The sequence below is a fragment of the Narcine bancroftii genome, chromosome 4 (genome assembly GCF_036971445.1).
Source record: "Narcine bancroftii isolate sNarBan1 chromosome 4, sNarBan1.hap1, whole genome shotgun sequence".
Taxonomy (NCBI): domain Eukaryota; kingdom Metazoa; phylum Chordata; class Chondrichthyes; order Torpediniformes; family Narcinidae; genus Narcine; species Narcine bancroftii.
In genome coordinates, this window is record NC_091472.1 from 249,738,521 (window position 1) to 249,760,676 (window position 22,156).

Below are 22,156 nucleotides of genomic sequence, written 5' to 3' on the forward strand. Positions count from 1 at the left end.
AGGTTATTAAAAGAATGACTATCATTAGAATTTAGTTCAATCAAAAGAAAAATGAAAAGAGCTGAAGGCAGAATGCAAAGGTTAGAGTTGGTCATGACTGAAATAGGGAAAAGAGTAGAAAATGTTGAGGAACAAGAAGCTGCTGTAGAAATAGAGATAAATGATTTAAGAGGGAAGTTGGAAGAGAGCAGAAAAAAAATTAAAGAGACACAAGATTTATTGTCACAAAAAATTGATGTATTGGAAAACTACAATAGGTGAAACAAAATAAAAATAGTGGGCCTGAAAGAAGGCAAAGTAGGGTCAGATATGAAGGAATTTATAAAAGATTGGATCCCGAAGATGCTGGGAATGACTTCACATGAAGAAATAGAAATCAAAAGGATGCATAGAGCGCTAGTACCGAAACTGCCACCACATCAAAACCTGAGATCCATATTGCTAAAATTTTTAAGATATACAACAAGAGAAAACATACTGAAGCAGGCAAGAAAGAAGTTTAGAGAAGACAATAAGCCGTTGAAATAGAAGGGACAAAAAAGATTTTTTTACCCGGACATAAGCTTCGAACTTTTAAAGAAGAGAAAGGAATTCAACACGGCGAAAACAATCTTATGGAAGAAAGGGTATAACTTTATATTAAGACATCCAGCAGTACTCAAAGTATTTATTCCTGGGGAACGGAATAGACTGTTCTCGGACCCAAAGAAAGCCCAAGAATTTGCTGAACATTTTCAGGATAGGAGAAGACAGGAGGAGGAGTGACAAGAAGGATGACTGGCAAGCAAATATATAAAAATATAAAGTAAAGATACTGTATATATAAAGATTTAAAGATGGATAAGAGAAGGGAAAAAAAGAGAGCTTTGTTATAAGTATAGGAAAATAGCATTCTCGGGGGGGGGCTGGGGTTGGGAGAATAATGGTCACTCCGAAATCGGTTGACGCTTGCGAGTAAGTTCACAAACCAAATGGAAAGGGGAGTTGTGGTTGCCGTCAAGGGACAAGGGGCAATCCAAGGAGGGGAGGTTCATTTGGGGTTAAAGGGTTATTGCTTATGAGGATTGTTGGGGTATTTCATGTCTTAATTGCTTTGTCGCAACATACCAAAAAATCCAGAGATCTTTCTTCTAAGTAATATAAGAAGTAAAGAATTAGGCCTCAAACTGGATGAAGCGCAAAAAAGATTTATTATGATAGCCTTAGCTGTAGCAAAAAAAATGTATAATGTCTACTTGGAAATCAGAAGAGAGCCTAAGAGTACAGCAATGGTACATGGAAATGAATAAATGTATTCCATTGGAAAAAATAACATATAATTTAAAAAATAAAGTCACATTATTTGAACAAATTTGGGAACCGTACAAGGAACACAACAGAGAGGGCCTTCCATGGATGTCCACCCCCTAAAATGATAGAATGAGAAGAAGACGAAATGAACTGACCCAGTGTATAAAAGTAGATTACACAATTTTCTTGTTTATTTTCATTGTGTGATGACATTGTTTAATGGGTTTATTGTATTGTACATGTTGAATGTTTAATGGGTTTGGAGGGGGGTGGGAAGGAGGGAGGGAAAGGAGGGGGAAAAGGGGAGAAAATTACACTGTGTATATTCAAGAGGGAAATGTTTGTGTGTATTTTGATTAATATGGTTCATAGTGTGAAAAATAATTTTTTTAATAAAAAAGCGTGTTGTCATATATTGAGATTAAAAAGGAAAACTTAAAAAATCAGTAATGGAAAAAAGGGATGGAGGTGGTGAAGAGGCAGAAAAGAAGTGAAAATAAAGATATAAGATGGCCACGTTAGACTATATGACTATAAACATTAATGGAATATATAACCAAGTTTAACTGTATCCTATTGAAAAATAAACACATATAATTTAAAAGACAAAGTTACAATGTTTGAAAAAACCTGGGAACCATATATGGAACATGACAGAAAGAGCAGGCCTCAGACCACCACCACCTAAAATGATAAGAAGATAAACACGATCAGATTTAACGTGAATAAGTAGATGATATGTTTTTTTTTGTTTGTATTCCTTTTGTATAAAGATATTATTTTATTATATTTTATATGTTGAATATTTACTGTTTTTGGAGGGGAATGAGAAGGGCGAAGGGAAGGATGGGGAAAAAAGAGAAAATGTCATTGTGAATTTTAAAAGAGATGCATCTGTAACTATATTGGTTGATATGGTTCATAGTGCAATAAATAAAGAATTACAAAAAAGGGGTCGAAGATGGCACCACACTGTGGGAATGGGCCAGGTTTCCTGCCCTCTCAGAATGGGGTCGACAAGGCTGGCCACAGTGGCATACCATTGTCATGAGGACAAGATTGTTAGGGAGCGGGCACTGATTGAGGGTATATATGGGGGTGCACACAAGCACTACCTCCCAGGGAACATGAACGTGACTGGTATTTAGTCACCGCTGCACTAGGGTCTTGCCCTCATGGGACTGGCAACCGGAAAGGCGGTCCAGGAAGCTGTTACCTTGCTGGAGGGGTTGAAGTACATAGAGTGAAGAACTCCCACTTGAGTTTTCAGGGCTATGGGGAAGTTTGGTGACATCACCCTGCCAGTGTCTCACAGAGACGTGTGCTCTCTGGAGAGAGCATTGTAGGGGAAAGCCCCATAGAAGTAGAGCTTTCCATGCGCTGCCCACTCCAACCAGGATCAGACTCCCCTCTAGTGCTCCCCCACTGGAGGTGGCCTCTGGCTATCTTTTGAGCACTCCCAACCTCTCCCCCCCCCCTCCCCTGCCCCACAGCAGAGTGTTCCTCTTCTTGATGTGAGGGTGTACAAAATGGTCACCAAAACAGACTGCTGCAATCCCATCACTGATTTCAGTCACCACACCAGCTCCTTTAATCAGCAAGGAAATGTTGTCACTTATAATGCAAATAATTCTCAGCAAGTCAGGCAACAGTTTCACTGGACATTTAATCTTAACAGGAGCACATCTTTTGTTATGCACCTTTCAAGTGCAACCTTTGTAGTAGACCTTTTTTTAATGCCACCCTGAGCTGTGATATCTATTCTAATATTTTATTTTCTAAGCACACTCAGGGAGATCAAAGTTACAATTTATAAGTAGAGTGTCATTGATCAAACAGTAGCAAGCAATGTTGTATATATTATGTTTCATATATTTGACAGTGACAACACAAAAATACTTCACGAGATGCAGGCTTTGGGAGCTTTTGTTTAGAAACACTAAGTTGCCTAACTTTCAGTCCCAAATCCTCCTGGCTATCGTTACAGGGATCCAACACAGGCACTTGGGTCACCCATTTAAAGAGAACAAGAGCAGGAATGGCATCCTGGTGTTCAATGACAGCCCAGGAAAATGGGGTGCCCCAGATACAGCCTGAATGTATGCCTGCCCACTGCCTCACTATAGGATAGCACGGTGACAACTATCTGGGCTCTGTGGGTTGTCACAACACAGCACTGCCCCCTACCTAGTCAGAGGACACATCAGCTGCCAATCAAGGTTTGGTTCTGCCTCACCCATTAGTGCACACCCTGTCATTAACCCGTGTAAATTACCTGAACTAGACTCTCCAGCTTGCCATTGGGTGTTGTAAATGGATTAAGCCTCCTGGCTCCAAGCCATTACTCTACTAATGTCCTGGGATTGACCCTCCAGCACTATAAAGGTACCACATGTTCTTTGTTCTCCCTCTTTGCCAGCTTGAAACCACCCTACTTTACTCCAGGCCTAGAAACGTGGAAGGGCACTGGAGAAACTGTTGGTAAGATGTGCACTGTTAAAAGGGTTGGGGGCATTTAATTAGTGTCTATGTGCTGCATCTGTTACCATTTCCCACATTTCCCTTCTGTAAATAAAATTCTTCCCTATCAAAACTGTGTGTCCAGAGACCTTGCCTTTGAGATCTACCAAACCTGTTTCCTCACTCACAACGAATGCGCAAGTCAAGAGAGGATTCTGGCACATGGTGGATGACCTTGTACTGCCAGCTTGCAGATACTGGTAGTAAGGGTGCTAACATTTGTCAGGCAAGCCGGAGAAACCAGGATGTGAGTCGGTGACCAAACAAATTCCTTTTTCTAGCCACCCACCTCACACTGGGGAGTGGCTCCGACCGCACCCTTCTCCATCGCTAACACAGTGATCCTGTTTGGTTGGCGAGGGAGTGGGGGCTGGTGAGGAACTATCATTGAATTTGATTATGTACCTTGTCCAGCATACCAAAGGGACTTGTGTATATATTGATCCACTTGATCGGTATTGTTTTTTTTTTAAACATGTCTTTTTGATCTTTTATTTCCCTTTCCTGTTTTTGTAGTTATATCATATACATATACTTTGCATTCAGAGTGATTCAAGAGTGATGTGGCTTCTGAGGGGTGGAGTGTTGTGTGTGGGTAAAGCGTGGCCTCCCTGTCTATTTGGAATGTCCTCCCAATCTGAAACTTATTCGGAAGCCACATCACCTGTCAGTGAAGGTTGGACTCTGGCCATTAATTAGTGCACACATCGCTGTAGGCCAATTTGAATAACCAAGGGTCATCACTGGCTAGCACCACAGATTAGAACTGTATTTAGCACCAGCAAGGAGCACATTCTTTCAGTTTGGCTCGTGGGCCAAGCCCCGCACACCGTTCCATGCCAGGTCGCTACAGTGGACATCGCTGGAAGGGTCACAGTTAAGATGAGCACTGCACTGAAGCTGAGCCATAGTATTGTGATAGATCAATACTTGCAGTAGAGCTGCACCCCTGTTGATCAAGAACTGATGTGTTTATTGTGTGTGAGCAGAGTAGAATATAGGCTTACTGTTGTCAGAGTCCAACTGATGTCCGAGTTAAACGTCTATGTCATCACTCAAGTGAAACAGTGTGTGCAGTGTGTAAGCAGGGTCGAATATAGGTTTACCATTGTTGGAGTCTAACTGATGTCCGAGGTGAATGTGTGTACAGTTTAAGGTTCTCCCGTTTGCTTCCCGTGTTAATAAGTTACGTGTGATTGTAACAGTTGTGTTCAGTCTCATCTCTCTGTGAAGCCACCAAACCTGATACTCTTCTCAACACAACAACAGCCCAGTACATCACAGACAAAACTCTCTCCACCATCGAGAACACTGCTGTTGGAGTGCAGCACCAATCATCAAGGATCTACACCACCAAAAGGCCATGTTTTGTTCTCGCCACTGACATCAGGAGAGAGATATAGGTGCCACAAGACTCTTTCCACCAGGTTCAGGAACAGTTGCTACCCCTCCAACATTAGACTCCTAAACAACAGACTCAATCAGAGACTCATTTGAAGATTCTAACTTTGCGCATTATTTATTACTGAATGTTTTATGTTGTATTTGCACAGTCAGTTTGTTTACATTTCTCTCTTTTGTTTATGTTTTTTTCTTGTGCACAGTTTACACTAGTGATAAATAGAAATTCTGCACGCCCTCAGGAAAATGAATCTCAGGGTTGTTGGTGATGTCACGTATGTACTCTTGACCATAAATTTGAACTTGAACGCGAGTCTTTACTGACCATCAAGCCCCCATTTGCACTCATCCTTCATTAATGCTATGTTGTAGTCTCCCTATATTCTCATTAATTCCTCCTCCACCCCAGATTCTGCTACTCACCTACACACTTGGGACAATTTAAAGAGGGTAATTAACTTATTGGAAGGAAACGGTTGGCGTAGCGGTGAGCGGAACACTTTTACAGCACCAGCGATCAGAACCGGGATTCAAATCCCACATTTGTATGTTCTCCCCATGTCTGTGTAGGTTTTCCCTGGGGCTCTGGTTTCCTCTCACCGTTCATAACATACTGATGGTGTAGATTAATTGGGTGTAAATTGGGCGGCACGGACTCATGGGCTGAAATGGCCTGTTGCCGCACTGCATTTCTAATTTAAAAAAAAATGTTAAATTTAAATTTAAAAAAAATTTAAGAAACCAGTTACCCAAGGTCTGAGTTGAACCTAGGTCTTTGGCTGCTGTGAGGCTATTGCTCCACTAACTGCCCCACTGTGCCACCCCTTCTGGAAAAAGTTAATTGTGCAAGTATAGCACCCACATTGAGACTTGAGGGTGAGGTAAAGTAAATGTGAATCTGGGGTCATTGGCTCGTCACTTGTACTGATTTACAATTTAGGTGTCTCTCTGTCACCATCAACAAGGGGCTGTATCATTTACACTTTTAAAGGACTTATTTGGCAATTTAAAATGGTTAGAGGTTTAAAACTCTTGATGGATAAACATAAGGGCCAAATCAATTGTAGAATGCAGAGGCAAATTCAACAAGTTAATGCAGTAACCTTCCACAGCTAGATACTGTTACCGACCTGTAAGGATGCTCACAGTTGAGAGATTTTGCTAAGAGGCTCTTAAAATAAAGATTCTGATTGATGTTTTTATTTTATTTACCCAAACTGTTAGTGAATTCATTCGATTCTTCACCAAAGATGTGATCTTCCAATCCTGGAAACTGAATAAATGACTAGTAAATAAGATTACTTTGGCAATACAGTATGCACATTAATTTTATGAACTTACAAAAAAAAATTAACAAATCCAAGTATAAAAATATTGTGATCCTGATTTAAATTATTTTCATCACACTTTGTGCATCACCCTCTAATCTATTAAGAGTGTGAAAATGGAGAACAATGAGAATATGGGGACAATAAAATTGGATTTAATGGATTGTTTGGTGTGAATCAAAAGTCTGTTTCTGAGCTTAATTTTTCGATGAATATGACAAAATTCCTGTTCTAACCTTGGGAAGCATATTTAAAGGAACAAGTTTCTGATTGTTGGTAAATAAGCAGTTTGAAGATGCTGGGGTCTAGTGCAGTACATAAAATTGCTGGAGAAACTTTTCAAGTCCTGCAGCATCCATAGAAAGGAAAATGAAGAATGGCTTGGCCCAAGTCTTTGACTGCCTAATGATGCTGCATTACATGCTGAATTTCTCCAGCACTTCTGTGTGCCGCACAAGCTTCTGATTAATCTCAGATTTTGCCTGTGATAGCAATCAGATCTTGAAGGGATTAAGGCAGATTCATATCAGACTGGGGAGCTGAATAATGGTACCTCTTCTATTCTGTGGAATAATACTTGATTGGGATAAAAATATATTTCATCATGATTTTAACTGCATGTTAGCCAGAAAATTACCAATAACCAACCTGACCCACAAATTCAACCTTCAGCAATGACAGAGAAATCAGAGCAATTTTACCGATGGTTGCAGCATCTCTCTGGGGTATTGCAATATATGGAGGAGCAGGAGTGCCTCAGACAGCTCCATGGGAAAAGAAACATTGAACCTGCTTCTTGCCAATGGCCATTAATTAGGCTGCATAAAACCTATTCAGATTTGCATGGTCCTCAAACAGATAGATTTTGTTAAGAAGGTTCTTAAATGTAAGTTAGCCACCTTATTAGCACTTGCAGACAGTCACAGACCTTTTTAAACATGACTGATGCTGGAAATCTAAAATCAAACACGGTGTGCTGCAAATACACAGACACCATCTGAGGAGGGTAAAATTGAGATAGCATTTCATCAGTCTCTGTTTTGTAGCTTGTTGAATGATGTCTGAAAAAATTCTGGGTCAATGTGGGCATTGGATATATATTACATAATTTTTGAGTACATTGCACAGCCTGTGAAATCAAATCGTTTTGTGATTGATTCTCTTGCATAGGTACAAAGACTGATTTTCCATGAGTGTTCAATGTCATTAGATGTTCATTGCCAACTTTAAGAATGTTCAGTATATACTGTATATTTCTGAGACACATTATGGGACCACAGAAGGGCACTTAAAAATTAGACCCATTTGTTGATGGTTTTGATATGAAAACAATACACTAAAGCTTTCTAGTGTACGTTGGCATGTGCTGATCATCATTCACCAGTTCATCAATGATCATCGGCCTGGGGTAGGATGGCCATTCCAAAGGAGGACCTGGTCATAGGTTACCATACATTGTAATTAAACAGTTTTGCATAAACAACAAATGCAAATCTCCCAGCTAAGATTGAAGGTAACATACCTGCTATTTTCCCGGCATCAGATACACACACAATGTCATCATTTTGTGTGCACCGTCTATTTTCAAGACAATTAACAAAAACTGAAGACCTACATTTATCAGTCACTGAACACCAGGGAGGAAGTCCCTCAGCATATTAACAAATAGATGTGAACTTAAGGTTCTCCAGTATTGCTCTCTGCATCTGCCAGCCTCAGGTTGATTGCTCAGCCTATTTCAAACAGCATTGCTGGGTGTCTCAGAATTTGTGGCCCTTCTGCGTAATGTGGGGCAGAGGCCAATGCTCCAATTTCTGACAGTGCAGACAGCTCTCACTGCAGAACACATATTGGGCAAGGGTTGCTGGGAGGTGACAGGCAAGGACACTGAGTGGTCCTCCTTCCCCCATGATTCTGTGGCCCTGCTCTCCATTGCTGCTCCATTGAGAGAACTAGTTCAAGGTTTTGACCACCTTCCTGTGCTTGCTTGTGGAAATGATGAGCCAGCTGCAGCTTCTGCCATTAGGGTCTACGCATGTTAAGGTTTTACATACAAATCAAGTACAAACCACCCGACAATTTTTTTTAACCACATGTTACTTTCCCTATTTTTCTGATTTTATTTTTTGATCACAAGCTGGGGCATCATCACTGCACACAAATAAAAAGGCTGAGCTCCAATTTCTGGGTGTAAGAACCTAATTTTACAGCTCCTGCTAACTTTTAACTTGCAGTTATTGATGCTGTCCCAGAGCTGTGGAAGATGCTTTTCCTCAATGCTGACAAACATGCTTGACACAAACTTAATCGATAAATGTGCTTAAATTTAAAATAAAAACACAGAAATGCTGTAGGAGCTCAGCTGGTCTTGCAGGGTCCATAGGAGGTAAAGATATATATTGGTAATATAACTTTACCTTGTATAGAAGCTGCAACACCAGCTGAGTTCCTCCAACATTTCTGTGTTTTTACTACAATCTCAGCATCTGGAGACTTTTGCGTTTCACTTAAACTTAAACTTCAGTTATGATACTCTACCGAGACCCACTGAAAAGGAGAAACTACACCATGAAGGAAATGTATATGTTTATTTCTACAATGTATTTTTTATTGATGAGTGAGAGCCCAAAGCCAGTTTTGCATAAATCTAGAATGAGATAGACTGAACAATTGATGAACAACTGGTCAGATCTATGTCAGGGAAGTTTGTTGGCTACTGTCAATGGCAGGTATAGTTTGGACCATTATAATTATCTCTATCAACTGTACCTTACCCCACAGAAATTACACCATAGAAACCTGAATTATCAGAGATAATTTTTAGATGTGGTGTAGAGATTGGCTCCTTTTTACATTCTACCTGGCTTTGCATGAAGGTGAGGTCCTTCTGGTATGACAGAGGTCATACCAGGTCACGGGAGTCACCTTCCCAGGAGATCCACAGCTTTGTTTTCTGGGTAACTTTACCATGGTTGGTAGATCACTAGCTATTCTCACAGTAAATTCACAGAAATTGCCTTGTGCGTGGTTGGGAAATGTGTAGCAGTAACATGGAAGTCTAACTCCCATGGATCGGTGGTCTTCAGAGATGAATAGTTGCATCTCACTTGAAAAGGTCACATACAATCTCAGGAAGGGATATACACCTTCCTAAAAATCTGGCAGCCTTATTAGAGCATATATGTACCCCAATGGCACAAATACAGGATTACAATCGCTACTGGCTAGCCAGTAGACCTCTGTAAAGATTTTAACAGGTATTAATATATCTCCATATGTTCTTCCGTTCGCACAGAAAATGGGATGCTTTTTTTTGTGTTTCTTTTTCTTCATTCTTTCTCTGTTTAATAGGACATGTCTAGAGGAGAGGGGGTGGAGGAAGGAGTTCCCTTGATGTTTTGTATTTGGTATGATTGTTGATTGTTAAATATATTTAAAATGATAAATAAAATATTACCAAAATCACTTAAAATAGAGTGAATTTTCTCTTTTCATTTCACTGAAGCACAAAAGCACAGATTAATGTCAAAGTTTGCCTCATTTGGGATATCTCGCTTACTTTTAATTGCTCATCCCAACACCTGGAAATCCATTTTCTGGCTTCTGTTTACTGATGCGGGTAGCTCAGCCAAGAGTGAAATTCACCAAGGCCAAGTTGCTTCTGCCATTGTGGATGTGGCCCTGGCTTATTTTTAAAAGTCTCATTATTTTGTTAAATTTTGACCAAATCCAGTCAGAAGACATGATTCTGAGATGCACGCTATAAAGGCTCAGTTTTCACAAGTTGAGTGATATCAGGTACAGCTGGTGACCAAGCTGATGTCTGCTGTGGATCCGTGGAGAAAAAAGTCCAAGTTAACATTTGGTCTAGCATTTTATCTACATTTCTATTCCTACAGCTGCTGCCCAACTTGCTGAGTATTTTCAGAAAATTATCCTTCATCATTTAAAGCTCATTGTTAAAGTGGGAGGCCAGCTCTAACAATTTGGAGCTCATGAGCTTCAAGTTGTTTTTCTTATAATTGTGATTTGACATTAGTGCACAGCTAAACTGCAATCAGTCAAATTCAGCAAATAACACAAAGGCCCAGAGCCTCGATGGGAAGGAGACAAAGACAAAAGAAGAAATGTGGCCCCACACATTTAATACTCCTCTTGCTTGTCCACGTCTTCAAAATGTAATTCTGCCATTGGCATCAGATTTAATGAGGGACAGAAAAGGATATGAAATGCAACAGCGGCCTGAAAACACTCCAAATATTTTGAACGTTCCATCCCTCTTGTCTAAAACGTGATGAGAAAGGATTAATCCCATCAAATCCCGACAATTCACTGCCAATCATGGCTTTGAGGGATTGAGTGGACTTATTACAATGCATTTATCCTGCAACAATAAAAAAATATATAAAAAACTGTAGATGCTAGAAACTGAAATGCAGGAAACACTCAGCAGGTCAGTCGATAGGTGTAGAAAGAAACATATTTATTGTTTCAGGTGGTAGACCAAATGTTAACTTGGTTTCTCTTTTCACAGAGGTTTCCAATACAACATCAACATATTTACGTTTTTTTTTTAAAGAGTGAGGAGGAAACAGAGAGGCTGCAGAGAGATTTAGATGAGGAGAATGAATAAAGTAGCAAATGAAATACAATGTTAGAAAGTGTTTGGTCACGCACTTTCGAAGAAGGAATAAAAGGGCAGTCTATTATTTCAATGAGGAGTATATACAAAATTTGGGAGTGCAAAGGGGCTTGGAAGTCCTCATGCAGTATACGCTAAAGTTATTTTCCCATGGTAGGCCAGTCAAGGACAAGAGGGCACAACTTCAAGATTGAAGGGTGCCCATTTAAATCAGGGATGCGGAGGAATTTCTGGCTAAAGTGGTGAACATCTGGAATTTGCTGCCACAGGCGGCTGTGGAGGCCGGGTTGTTGGATGTATTTAAGGCAGAGATCGATAGCTATCTGAATAGTCAGGGTATCAAATGTTGTGGGAAGAAGGCATGGAAGTAGGGCTGAGTGGGATAATGGATCAGCTCATGATGGAATGGGGGAGTGGTCTCGATGGGCTGACTGGCTTACTTCTGCTCCTATATCTTATGGTTTAATATAACACTAAATACAAATAGTTAGTATGCAATCATGCTCTACATTCCAGAAAAGCTACTGCATCACAACAAATCAGATTCAAGTTAATTGTTTCCAGGCAGAGAGAAAGCAACGTAAACATTTCCTTTTATTGTTATTTCTCTGTACTCACTTTTCTCCCCATGTCATGTTTGATTACCTCTTGAACCAATACGTCTGCCAGTGTTTTGAAATCGCTAACAAATTTCTTGTTTTTCTCGCTGCCTTTTTTTTCCTGCACCAAAAGCTGAAAGAGCTCCTCCTCCTGTTTGCAAGCACGAGCAATGTTTGCAGATTTTTCTGAAGCATGGACCAATGCAGTCAAAACGTCTGACATCTTGAGAGCCATATATCAATATGGGGAATTGCCTAGAAGAAAAAGTGAAACAGAGGGCTATTGCCACAAGCAAAAACATAATTTGCCTACACCGCCTGCCTATTATGCCAAATTATGCTCCTCTAAACTGGTTGCTCAGCAAGTTTTTCCATTTTGTAATAGTCCCATTGGTTGAAGAAAATGTTTGCAATGCTAGATCATTTCTTGAGTTACAATTGAATACTTTGGTATAAATTATCACATTTATTTATAAAATATTACTTACACTTCCTTTGAAATGGTACCTGTACATGTCATGTGGCCAATGAACACAAAGCATTTTGTTCTTAATAGGTCTGAGGGTACTGTTACTATGGGTATCACATCACTGTAGAAATAAGCATTGCCCTTAAATCTGTAATGTGGCAGGAAGACTTTAAAATACAAAAATGAGCCTTGCTCAGCAACCAAAATTATAATGGCTGTATTAAAGAAATAAATCATAAATCTTGACTTTTTGTTAAAATTTGATAGTTTCTCTTGATGTACCCTTATTGCAAATCTTTGCTAAAAATTAAAAATACAGCTTATAGATTCTAGACTTCTTCAGAAAAGAACGGTGTATCATAAACAATGCCTGCATTCTCAAATGGGAAGTGGATGTTCTCCCTGTGCTCTGGTGCTAATGTGCCAGTCCTCTGCTTCCCCAGAGTATGCAACCCTTCGAGGCTGCTGCCAATCATAGATGCTGCCATCTTGGGTGCAGATCCCATGGTCACAGAATTTTTAAATAAAACCACTGTCAGCTCATTAACAGACTGTTTAAAGCTGATGGCAGTCAGAATGGGTGATAGGACCCCGCGAGAGCACTATTTATCAGGTCCCCACTCTCTGCAGCTTCTCAGGGAGCTGAGAGCGCTGTTTCTCAGCTCCTTGCTCTCTGTGGGTCCACAGCGCGGCTGTTATCGCAGATCCAGCAGTGCCGCCATTTTTCTTCATGAGCAAACTAACAGGTTATCTCTAACATTAATACAGGCACGTAAAGACCATTATTCTGCTGATAATATTACAAAGTTAATTAGTTTGATAAATATTTTGCTGGAGATATCAAATCTACCAATGGCTTCATCATTAGATGCTGAAAAAGCATTTGATAGAGTGGAATGGGGATTTTTATTTAAAGTTTTGGAAAAATTTAAATTTGGACCAATATTTATTAGTTGGATTAATTAAGGGAATATATAAAAAGCCAATGGGTAGAGTTGTGACAAAAGGGCAGATATTACCACCGTTTATATTGGAGAGGTCTACTAGACAGGGTTTCCCTTTGTCATCAGCATTGTTTGCATTGATTATTGAACCTCTGGCTCAATTAATAAGACAAAATAGTAATATTAAAGGCATTAAAGTGAAATCTGATGAATTTAAAATTAATTTATTTGCAGATGATGTTTTTATTAATTTTAATTATGGATAGTAGAAAAAAAACTTTATATCAGAAATGTATGTATTATTACAGAATAAAATGTTTAAGCCTTATTTACAAAAATCTAGGTTAAAATGGGGAAAAAAAAGATTTAGGAACATAAATTACTCAGGAAAATTGGAGAAATTTGTGTAGAGAGAGTATGACAAAAATAGTGAATGTAAAATATAGATTAGTTCATTATATATCAATTATATTTAACTCCTGATAAATTAATGAGACATAATTTACTTTCTATAGATTTATGTTTTAGAAAGAAACAGGAACATTTTTACATTCAACATGGCTCTGTGAAAAGGTGAAACTTTTTTGGATGAGGTTTAAGGAACTTTTACAAAATATTTTTAAAGTTAAATTCCCAATGGATCCATCAATATTTTTGCTAAGTAATATCAAAAACATTTGTTTGGAATTAAGATTAAATAAATTTCAAATAGCATTTTTGAGATTAGCATTAGTTTAAAATGATATAGATTTGAATTTATTTCGATGGCATACAGAATTGAGATCTTGTATCCCATTGGAAAAAATAACATATAATTTACAAAATAATAATTTTTTAAAATCAGGAAGTTTAGAGCCCTTATTTGGATTATATGGGTTTAAAATTTTGAATACTTCTGCCTTGGTGTGGTGGAATGCCTCAATCCACGGTATTTATTTATGTCATTATAGTTTATATCTCCTTTCTTCTCTTTTTCTCTCTTTTTCTTTTTTCTCTTAGAAGGGGTAGTTGGGGGGAGTTTAGGGGTGGTATAAGGGTTATATAAAGAGGGAGGGCTTATTGAGTAAGGGGGGATAGAGGGGTTTTTCTGTTATATGCCAATGTATACTTACTAATATACATTTTGTATTAATTGCTTATTAACTTTATGTATCATGGTTTTAAAATTTTAAATAAAGTATTCAAAAAAAAGTCAGCAAAAAGCTTAGGCCCAGAGATTCCAACACTTGGGACAAAAAAAAAGACTGTTCTGGGAGAAGTAAATTCAATATCTTATGCTGTCAGAACAGAGGATGGTCAAATACTGAGGAGGAATTGACTTCCCATGGGTCTGCATATGTATGTTCTGTTTTTAGTGCTGGTTGCTTAGTTAATAAATCTAGTTGTTTTGAGAAGAACCCAAGTTTCTTTATTGTAATAAAATAAACATCACACTCAATTTCCTTAGTCTTTTAAGACTATTTGAAACACTATGTGTTTGCATGCTTTCTTGACTGTTTTGTCAATATGTTTTCCAGGTCAGGTAACCAGAAACATTTATCAAGAAAACTTCCTGTCCCCAAATGCCAGCTGTAGGCCAATATGTACCCCCTCACAAATGAAGTATGTTTCATTCATTACATGGGTGTATTTGGGCAGTGTGGGATGGAAGGACCTGTCACTGTGCTGTCTCTCTAAATGAAAATAAATTTCAAGGCTGTCCAATCCAATGAGGTTATTTAGCGTTGAGAGTCAAACTGAAGATATCTTGCTGACAAGGCAAAGGATCCTTATTGCAACACCACACCCCCCCACCCCTTATCAAGCTTCAGCAAACACTGGAGTGTGCACAGTCAGTAGAGGATTCAGCCTGCAATTTCATTGTGAAGGCAGGAGAAGCCCCTTGCTGCCATCTCAGTGACCCTTTCAAAATTTGAAGGCTGACTCCCCGATTTCATGGCTCCACAGGCTGTCACAGCAATAGCACTAGAGGAAAACATTAACAGGAAGCTGGCCACAGCTCCTCTAGGCTACTGTTCTTGATGACAAGTCTCCCATTTTATGACAGTTACTGTTATATAAATGCCAACAATTTTTAAGGCAAATACTTGAAGAAAAATCACAATGAACAAGGTTTGAAGAAGCATCCTGATTATTGGATGTTGCATTGAATTAGTTAAGTAATCACAACCTCTGGTGAAATCAAGGAAAACATACAGATATCTGCAGCCCTTCAAAATAATGTAAATGTTATTGAGTTACTCAACAGAATGGACACAAAAGAATTTTTTTGACTTTCAGCTTTAAAGTTTGCATTGTTCATTTAAAAAATACTGCATTCCTGAAACTTTTCATTTTGAGCTAATTAAGATCCAATCTCCCTGAGTTGCTAGACTAATGCCATAGTGATATTTCTAAAAAATGCAGCTATCTGATTATTACTTAATTGTCATGCTGACCCAAGAGACACATTCCAGAGTTTGTATTTCCTCTCTAATACACAAGGAAGAAATCATACCACACAGAAAATCTAGATTGGTATTTATGAAAAAGCAAAAAGGACAATTACAATTACAAATGAATGTAGAATGGTACTGTGCAGGCATGGTCCTCTCCTGCCTACCCTGTCTGTGCCGATCATGATGCCATTCTGAGCAAACAGATCTGCCTGCGTTTAGTCTTCCCTCTATTCCCTACCTGTTTAAGTGTCTGTTTAAAGTTATCTTTAATGTTGCTATTGCATTGGGTTCTACAACCTCCCTGGTTCATTCCAGGTATCTTCTAATCTCTGTGTAAAAAATCTTTCCCTCTCACTTTAACTCTAGTAGTTGACTTTTCCACCTTTAGAAAAATACTTTTAACTTTTGACCCCATTGATGCCTCCCTTAATTTCATATACTTCTATCAGGTTGCCCCTCAGCTTCCGGTGTTTCAGAAAAACAATTTAAGTTTGTCCAACCTCTCCTTATAGATAATGCACTCCAATCCAGGTAATACCTTGGTAGACCTCTTCTAAACCCTCTCCAAAGCCTCCACATTCTTACTTTGGTATGTCAACCAGAACTGCACACGGTACTCCAAAGGTATGCAAACCAAAACATCATGAGACTGCAGCATGATTTGCCAACGTTAATACACAATGCCAAACTGATGAGCACAAGCACGCTTTACGGCTTCTTTGCCAAAATGTCTACTTGTGTTGCCACTTTCAGGGAGCTATGGACTTGCTCATAAGTGTCCTGCCACTTTCCTTTTGCATTTCACTTCCTTACACTTGCTCAGATTAAACTCCACCTGCCATTTCTTTTCCCAAAGTTGCAATATATCAAGATCTTGCTCTATCCTTTGACAATCTTCAACACTATCCACATCTCCACCAATTTTCATCTCATCTACAAACTTACAAACAGACAATTTAAATTTCATCCAGATACATCACAAACAATGGAAGCCCCAGCATTGATCCTGTGTCCAAGTGGAGAAATACCCTTCCACCCTTACCTTCTCTCTCCTATGGCCAAACCAATTTTGTATCCAACTTACCAGTTCACCTTGTGACTCAGTTTTCTGACCCAACATACCATGAGAAACCTTTCAAATACTTTACTCAAGTCCAGCGACCTGTATTATTTCCTCAAAAAAAACTTGATCAACTTTGTGAGACAGGGCCACCCCACTCAAAACTTTGCTTACTTGTCGTAATAAGTCCATGATTTTCCAAATGCAAGCAAATCCTGCCCCTAAGAATCTTCTTCAATCATTTCCCTACCGCAGACATAAGGCTCATTCTTCTATAATGTCTAAATTTGTTCCTGTTGCCATTCTGAACAAAAAAGGACAGCATTTTGCTATTTTCTTGTCTTTCTGGAATCTTGCCAGTGGCCATAGAGGATACAAAGCTCTCCATAAAGACCCAGTAAACTCCTCCCTTGGCTTCCTCAGTATTCTGAAAAGGATTCAATCAGGCTTTCGGGGCTGATCCACATTTAATGTTTCACAATGCACACATCTTCTCCTTCTTAATATTGATATATCCTTCGTGAATATTAATGTAAAGTACTCACTGAGGATCCCACCTACTAGCTCTGACTCCATGCTCAATTTCTGTCCAATATCCATATGCACAATTTTATTTCTTAAAAAATAAACTTTATTCACAATAAAAATGATATACTGTACAGTACAAAGGAAAACTGCACAAACTTTTTCCACATGCTTAGTGTCACATTCACATTTAAGTTTTGTTACTCTTTCTTTGGCTTGGCTTCGCGGACGAAGATTTATGGAGGGGGTAAAAAGTCCACGTCAGCTGCAGGCTCGTTTGTGGCTGACAAGTCCGATGTGGGACAGGCAGACACGATTGCAGCGGTTGCAGGGGAAAATTGGTTGGTTGGGGTTGGGTGTTGGGTTTTTCCTCCTTTGCCTTTTGTCAGTGAGGTGGGCTCTGCGGTCTTCTTCAAAGGAGGTTGCTGCCCGCCAAACTGTGAGGCACCAAGATGCACGGTTTGAGGCGTTATCAGCCCACTGGCGGTGGTCAATGTGGCAGGCACCAAGAGATTTCTTTAGGCAGTCCTTGTACCTTTTCTTTGGTGCACCTCTGTCACGGTGGCCAGTGGAGAGCTCGCCATATAACACGATCTTGGGAAGGCGATGGTCCTCCATTCTGGAGACGTGACCCATCCAGCGCAGCTGGATCTTCAGCAGCGTGGACTCGATGCTGTCGACCTCTGCCATCTCGAGTACTTCGACGTTAGGGATGTAAGCGCTCTCACAGTATTAACCACTAATTCTACTTACATAATACATTTGACACCATTGCGGCCCCCTGGGGTTACTCCCCTTTCAGTTGTTTGAGGGGCTTCCTCACTGGTCTCAGCCCCTTAATGCCTGGTAGCGGAAAGACCATCAACTGTGCTCCTTCACTATAAAACCTTTGAGTTGACACCAGATCCCAGTGCGTCCATCAGCACATGCTCCTGCAGCCTGTACGTCTCAGTCGGTAGCATTCCCTCACTGTGCCGGAAGACCAAGAAGTCTTAGGAAAACCAAAGAGCGCCTTTCACTGTGTTGATGATCTTCTATAAGTACTGGATATCTATCTTTACGTGCTTCCGCAGGAACAGTCCATAATTCAGCTGCTGGGGGTGAACCATGACAAGGATCTTTCCAACCTTGTCCACACACTCTTAGCAAATCCACAGTCTGGAAAGAGGTGGGCAAATGTCCCCCTATCGCAATCGACTTGAGGGCAATATGTATTGTGGGTGATATTCCAGATGTACATGAAGGATTTGACCAGGAGGGCTCCTTTCACTGCCAGCCAGGCCAGGTCCAGGTGTTTGTTGATGAATTCTGGTGATGAGGTATTCTGCTAGATGACCTGGACAAACTGCTCAGGGAACTACCCTACAATGTCCATCGAGATGAGTTTCTCAGTGTCTGAAGGACATTCCATACTGTCCACTGCCTTGTGGTCAAAGATGTTTGTCGGGAAAAGAATTTCCATGAAGGATAGATAATCTGGCAATGTGCAACAGACTCGGACATTGTGTGGCAATGGGGCCAGGTTGATCCTTTGCAACACTGGGTCAGGTAGAACCTCAGCACTTCTGGCCCTCGTACTTTGATTCCATACACAACCTGATGCAACTAATTATGAAGACAGTCATTAAGATGAGGGCCATGTTAGGTATGCTCTTGGCCCTATTGTCTAGTAATTTATACACATCTACCCATCAGGTCCGTTCCATCATGTATCTCCAGATGTACCAGGATATGGCTCAGGAGACTACCAGGACAAAAACATGGGTGTAAGTCATGAGGAGACAATCTGCAATCACCTCCTTAATTTTGGTAACTTCAAAATAGCCACCATGCACCAGGACACTCAGGCCGGAGATGTGACCATATGCACAACTCAAGGGGTCACCATTGCAACCATCTCTGACAGTTGCAGAGGTGCAGCAGTCCACACTCTTGCATGAAAGTTACATCTGCCTCGACCCAAACAAGATGCTGCAAGGCATTGACACATCGCGTAGTGCATTTCACCCTGCGCATGTTTAATGATGTAATTTTAATCTTCATTGTAATTATGGACTCCAGAGTTTGTAAAACTTTCTGTCCACTGTCAATCAGCCTGAGCCCTCATGCCAACAGGTTTGGTAAACTGCAGCACTGTGTTTGGGCTCAGGCACAGAGGGTGATTTCCCCCAAGAGGTGGAGTCTCCTGGGAGAAAGCTGATGGTGTCACTGGGAAGAGATCTATTTGTGCTCCTGTGCATCTGTCCCCTGGCTGACCTGTGTCCTTCCTCTCCCAGAGTGAGGTTGTTCAGTCATTTCATTGTTCCTGGTCTCTCAGACCTGGGGATGGGGGGAGTTGACACTGCTTCCAATTCCTGGAGCCCTGGAGTGGTGAGTGTGATTCTTCCCTTGCACAAGCTTTCCCATTGCTTGTTTTCCTACTTTCAGTCCCCTTCATCCTTGTGCTTCCTCTATCTCCATCCGATGCCTGTGCTGGCTTCGTCCTTTGATGAGGAGAGTTTGCTGGCATGTGTCTGTGACGTGACCTTTCAATTCCCTTTGTTTATGATGTTGATCCCCAGTTTCTTTCTTGGTGCTTTTTGAAGTTTCTTTCATTTCTTTATAGTCTGCCACTTCTCACAACTCCTTCCTCCATTAAATTTGCTTCTGTGGGAGGGGCCTCAGACCTCGTAGATGGGGTTTGGGGGATGGAGTGGATGTGGTTGGATTCTCCTTGCTCCACCTCTGCTGGATCTCAGTTCCAGTCTAGGTTGAGGGGATGATGATGTTGCTGGGCTGGCGACATTGACAGCTCCCCCTCTTATTGTCTGTATATAGGTGCAGGCACCATTCAAGGAAGCCCTGTAGGGAACGTTTGATTCCCCACACAAGTTGCAACACGTTTTCTGTACAATACTTTGTCTGATCATATTCCTGCATGCAGATGACTGCATTCCCTGGCCCACCACGTGCCCTGCCTGTTGCAATTCTGGAACACCCTGGGCTTTCCAGCACACACCCTAGCATCTTGCTCCTACTATACATGTGAAATGCCTAGTGGTTCCTTGTTTACGTTTTTTCTTTCTTCCTTTGAACATTTCAAGTCCCTTGACTTATTTTGATTTCTCATAACATAAACTTGCTTTTTAATCTAAATTGAAAATGTAATCCAATGTTTCTGAACTTTGCCATCGTCTCCTTTGAATTTGAACATTCATCCTCGCAGGAAGACGCTAGTGCTGAACTCTAATCAGTTAGTTAAAAGACTCCCACACATCAGATGTGGATCTACCCTCAAATAGCCTCTCTCAATTTACTTCACTCAGGTCCTGCAATGAAATAATAAATCAGTGATTAGTTAAATTGCATTCTTGTTTTTTCTCCAAAGATTTTGTTACATTTGCAGTATACTATATGCCAAAAATAATACTTTCAAACTAATATACAATTCATTAAGGAACAAACATCAAATAGAAACATATAAACATAGAAAATAGGTGTAGGAGTAGGCCATTTGGCCCTTCAAGCCTACACTGCCATTCATTATGATCATGGCTGATCAGTACCCGGTTCCTGCCTTCTCCCCATACTTCCCAATTCCCTTGGCCTAAGGGCCAAATCTAACCTACGCTTAAATATTGACAGGGAACTGGCCTCAACTACTTCCTGTGGCAAAGAATTCCACACATTTACCACTCTCTGAGGGAAGAAATTTTTCCTTATCTCAGTCCTATAAAAATTCCCCCTTATCCTTAAACTATGGCCCCTGGTTCTGGTTTTTCCCAGCATTGGAAACAACCTTCTTGCGTCTAGTCTGTCTAAACCCTTAAGAATTTTATGTTTCTATAAGATCCCCCCTCAATCTTCTAAATTCCAGAGAATACAAGCCTAGTCTATCCAACCTTTCTTCATATGCGAGTCCCTCCATCCCCGGTATCAGCCTAATGAACCTTCTCTGCACCTCTTCCAAGGCAAGGATATTCTTCCTCAAATAAGGCGACCAAAACTGCACGCAGTACTAAGGCCCTGTACAGCTGCAGCAGGATCTCCCTATTACTGTACTCAAATCCTCTCACTATGAACGCCAACATACCATTCGCCCTCTTCACCGCCTGCAGCACCTGCATGCCCACTTTCAACAACTGATGCACAGCAACACCCAAGTCTCGCTGCATCTCCCCTTTTCCTAAACAGATACCATTTAAATAATAATCCTCTTTCCTGTTCTTACCTCCAAAGTGGATAATCTCACATTTATCCACATTATACAGCATCTGCCACGTCCTGGCCCACTCACCTAACTTGTCCAAATTACCCTACACTCTCCTAGCTAACCCTGCTACCCAACTTAGTATCGTCTGCAAATTTCGAGATACTGCTATCTATTCCCATATCTAAGTCGTTGATATATATCGTAAACAACTGTGGCCCCTGAACTGAGCCCTGCGGTACCCCACTAGTCACTGGCTGCCATTCTGAAAAGAACACATTTATTTCTACTCTTTGCTTCCTGTCCCTCAACCAATTCTCTATCCACCTTAATACTATACCTCCTATACCATGCTCTTTAAGTTTATACACTAGTCATCTGTGCAGAACCTTATCAAACGCCTTACTAAAGTCCGATATACCACGTCCTCTGGTTCTCCCCTATCCACTCTACTGGTTACATCCTCAAAAAACTCTATTAGATTCATCAGACGTGATTTCCCCTTCACAAAACCATGCTGATTCTGTGCGATGATACCATTACTTTCCAAATGTACTGCAATTGCATCTTTAATAACCGATTCTAGCACCTTCCCTACTACCAATGTCAGGCTAACTGGTCTGTAGTTTCCCAATTTCTCTCTCCCTCCCTTCTTAAAGAGTGGGGTTATGTTGGCCACCCTCCAATCCTCAGAATCTAATCCAGTATTCAAAGAGGTTTGAAACATTATCACCAACGCATCCACTATTTC

The 22,156-nt window shown here is 40.4% G+C and overlaps 1 protein-coding gene across 8 annotated transcripts in view; it reads right to left on the bottom strand.

Annotated features, from left to right (window-relative positions):
- Window positions 1–22,156, bottom strand: part of LOC138761838 (inositol polyphosphate 1-phosphatase-like) — a 146,627-nt gene that overhangs the window by 34,420 nt on the left and 90,051 nt on the right. For 7 of the 8 annotated variants that reach the window (XM_069934671.1, XM_069934670.1, XM_069934667.1 and 4 more), the window contains 3 exons: window positions 11,800–12,035; window positions 6,424–6,484; window positions 1,921–1,974 (listed from right to left, as the gene is read on the bottom strand). In XM_069934671.1, coding sequence (XP_069790772.1) covers window positions 1,921–1,974; window positions 6,424–6,484; window positions 11,800–12,015 — 331 coding nt within the window. In that variant the 5' untranslated portion in view covers window positions 12,016–12,035. The remainder of the gene's footprint in view (window positions 1–1,920; window positions 1,975–6,423; window positions 6,485–11,799; window positions 12,036–22,156) is intronic. The other variant, XM_069934674.1, reaches the window with a different exon arrangement.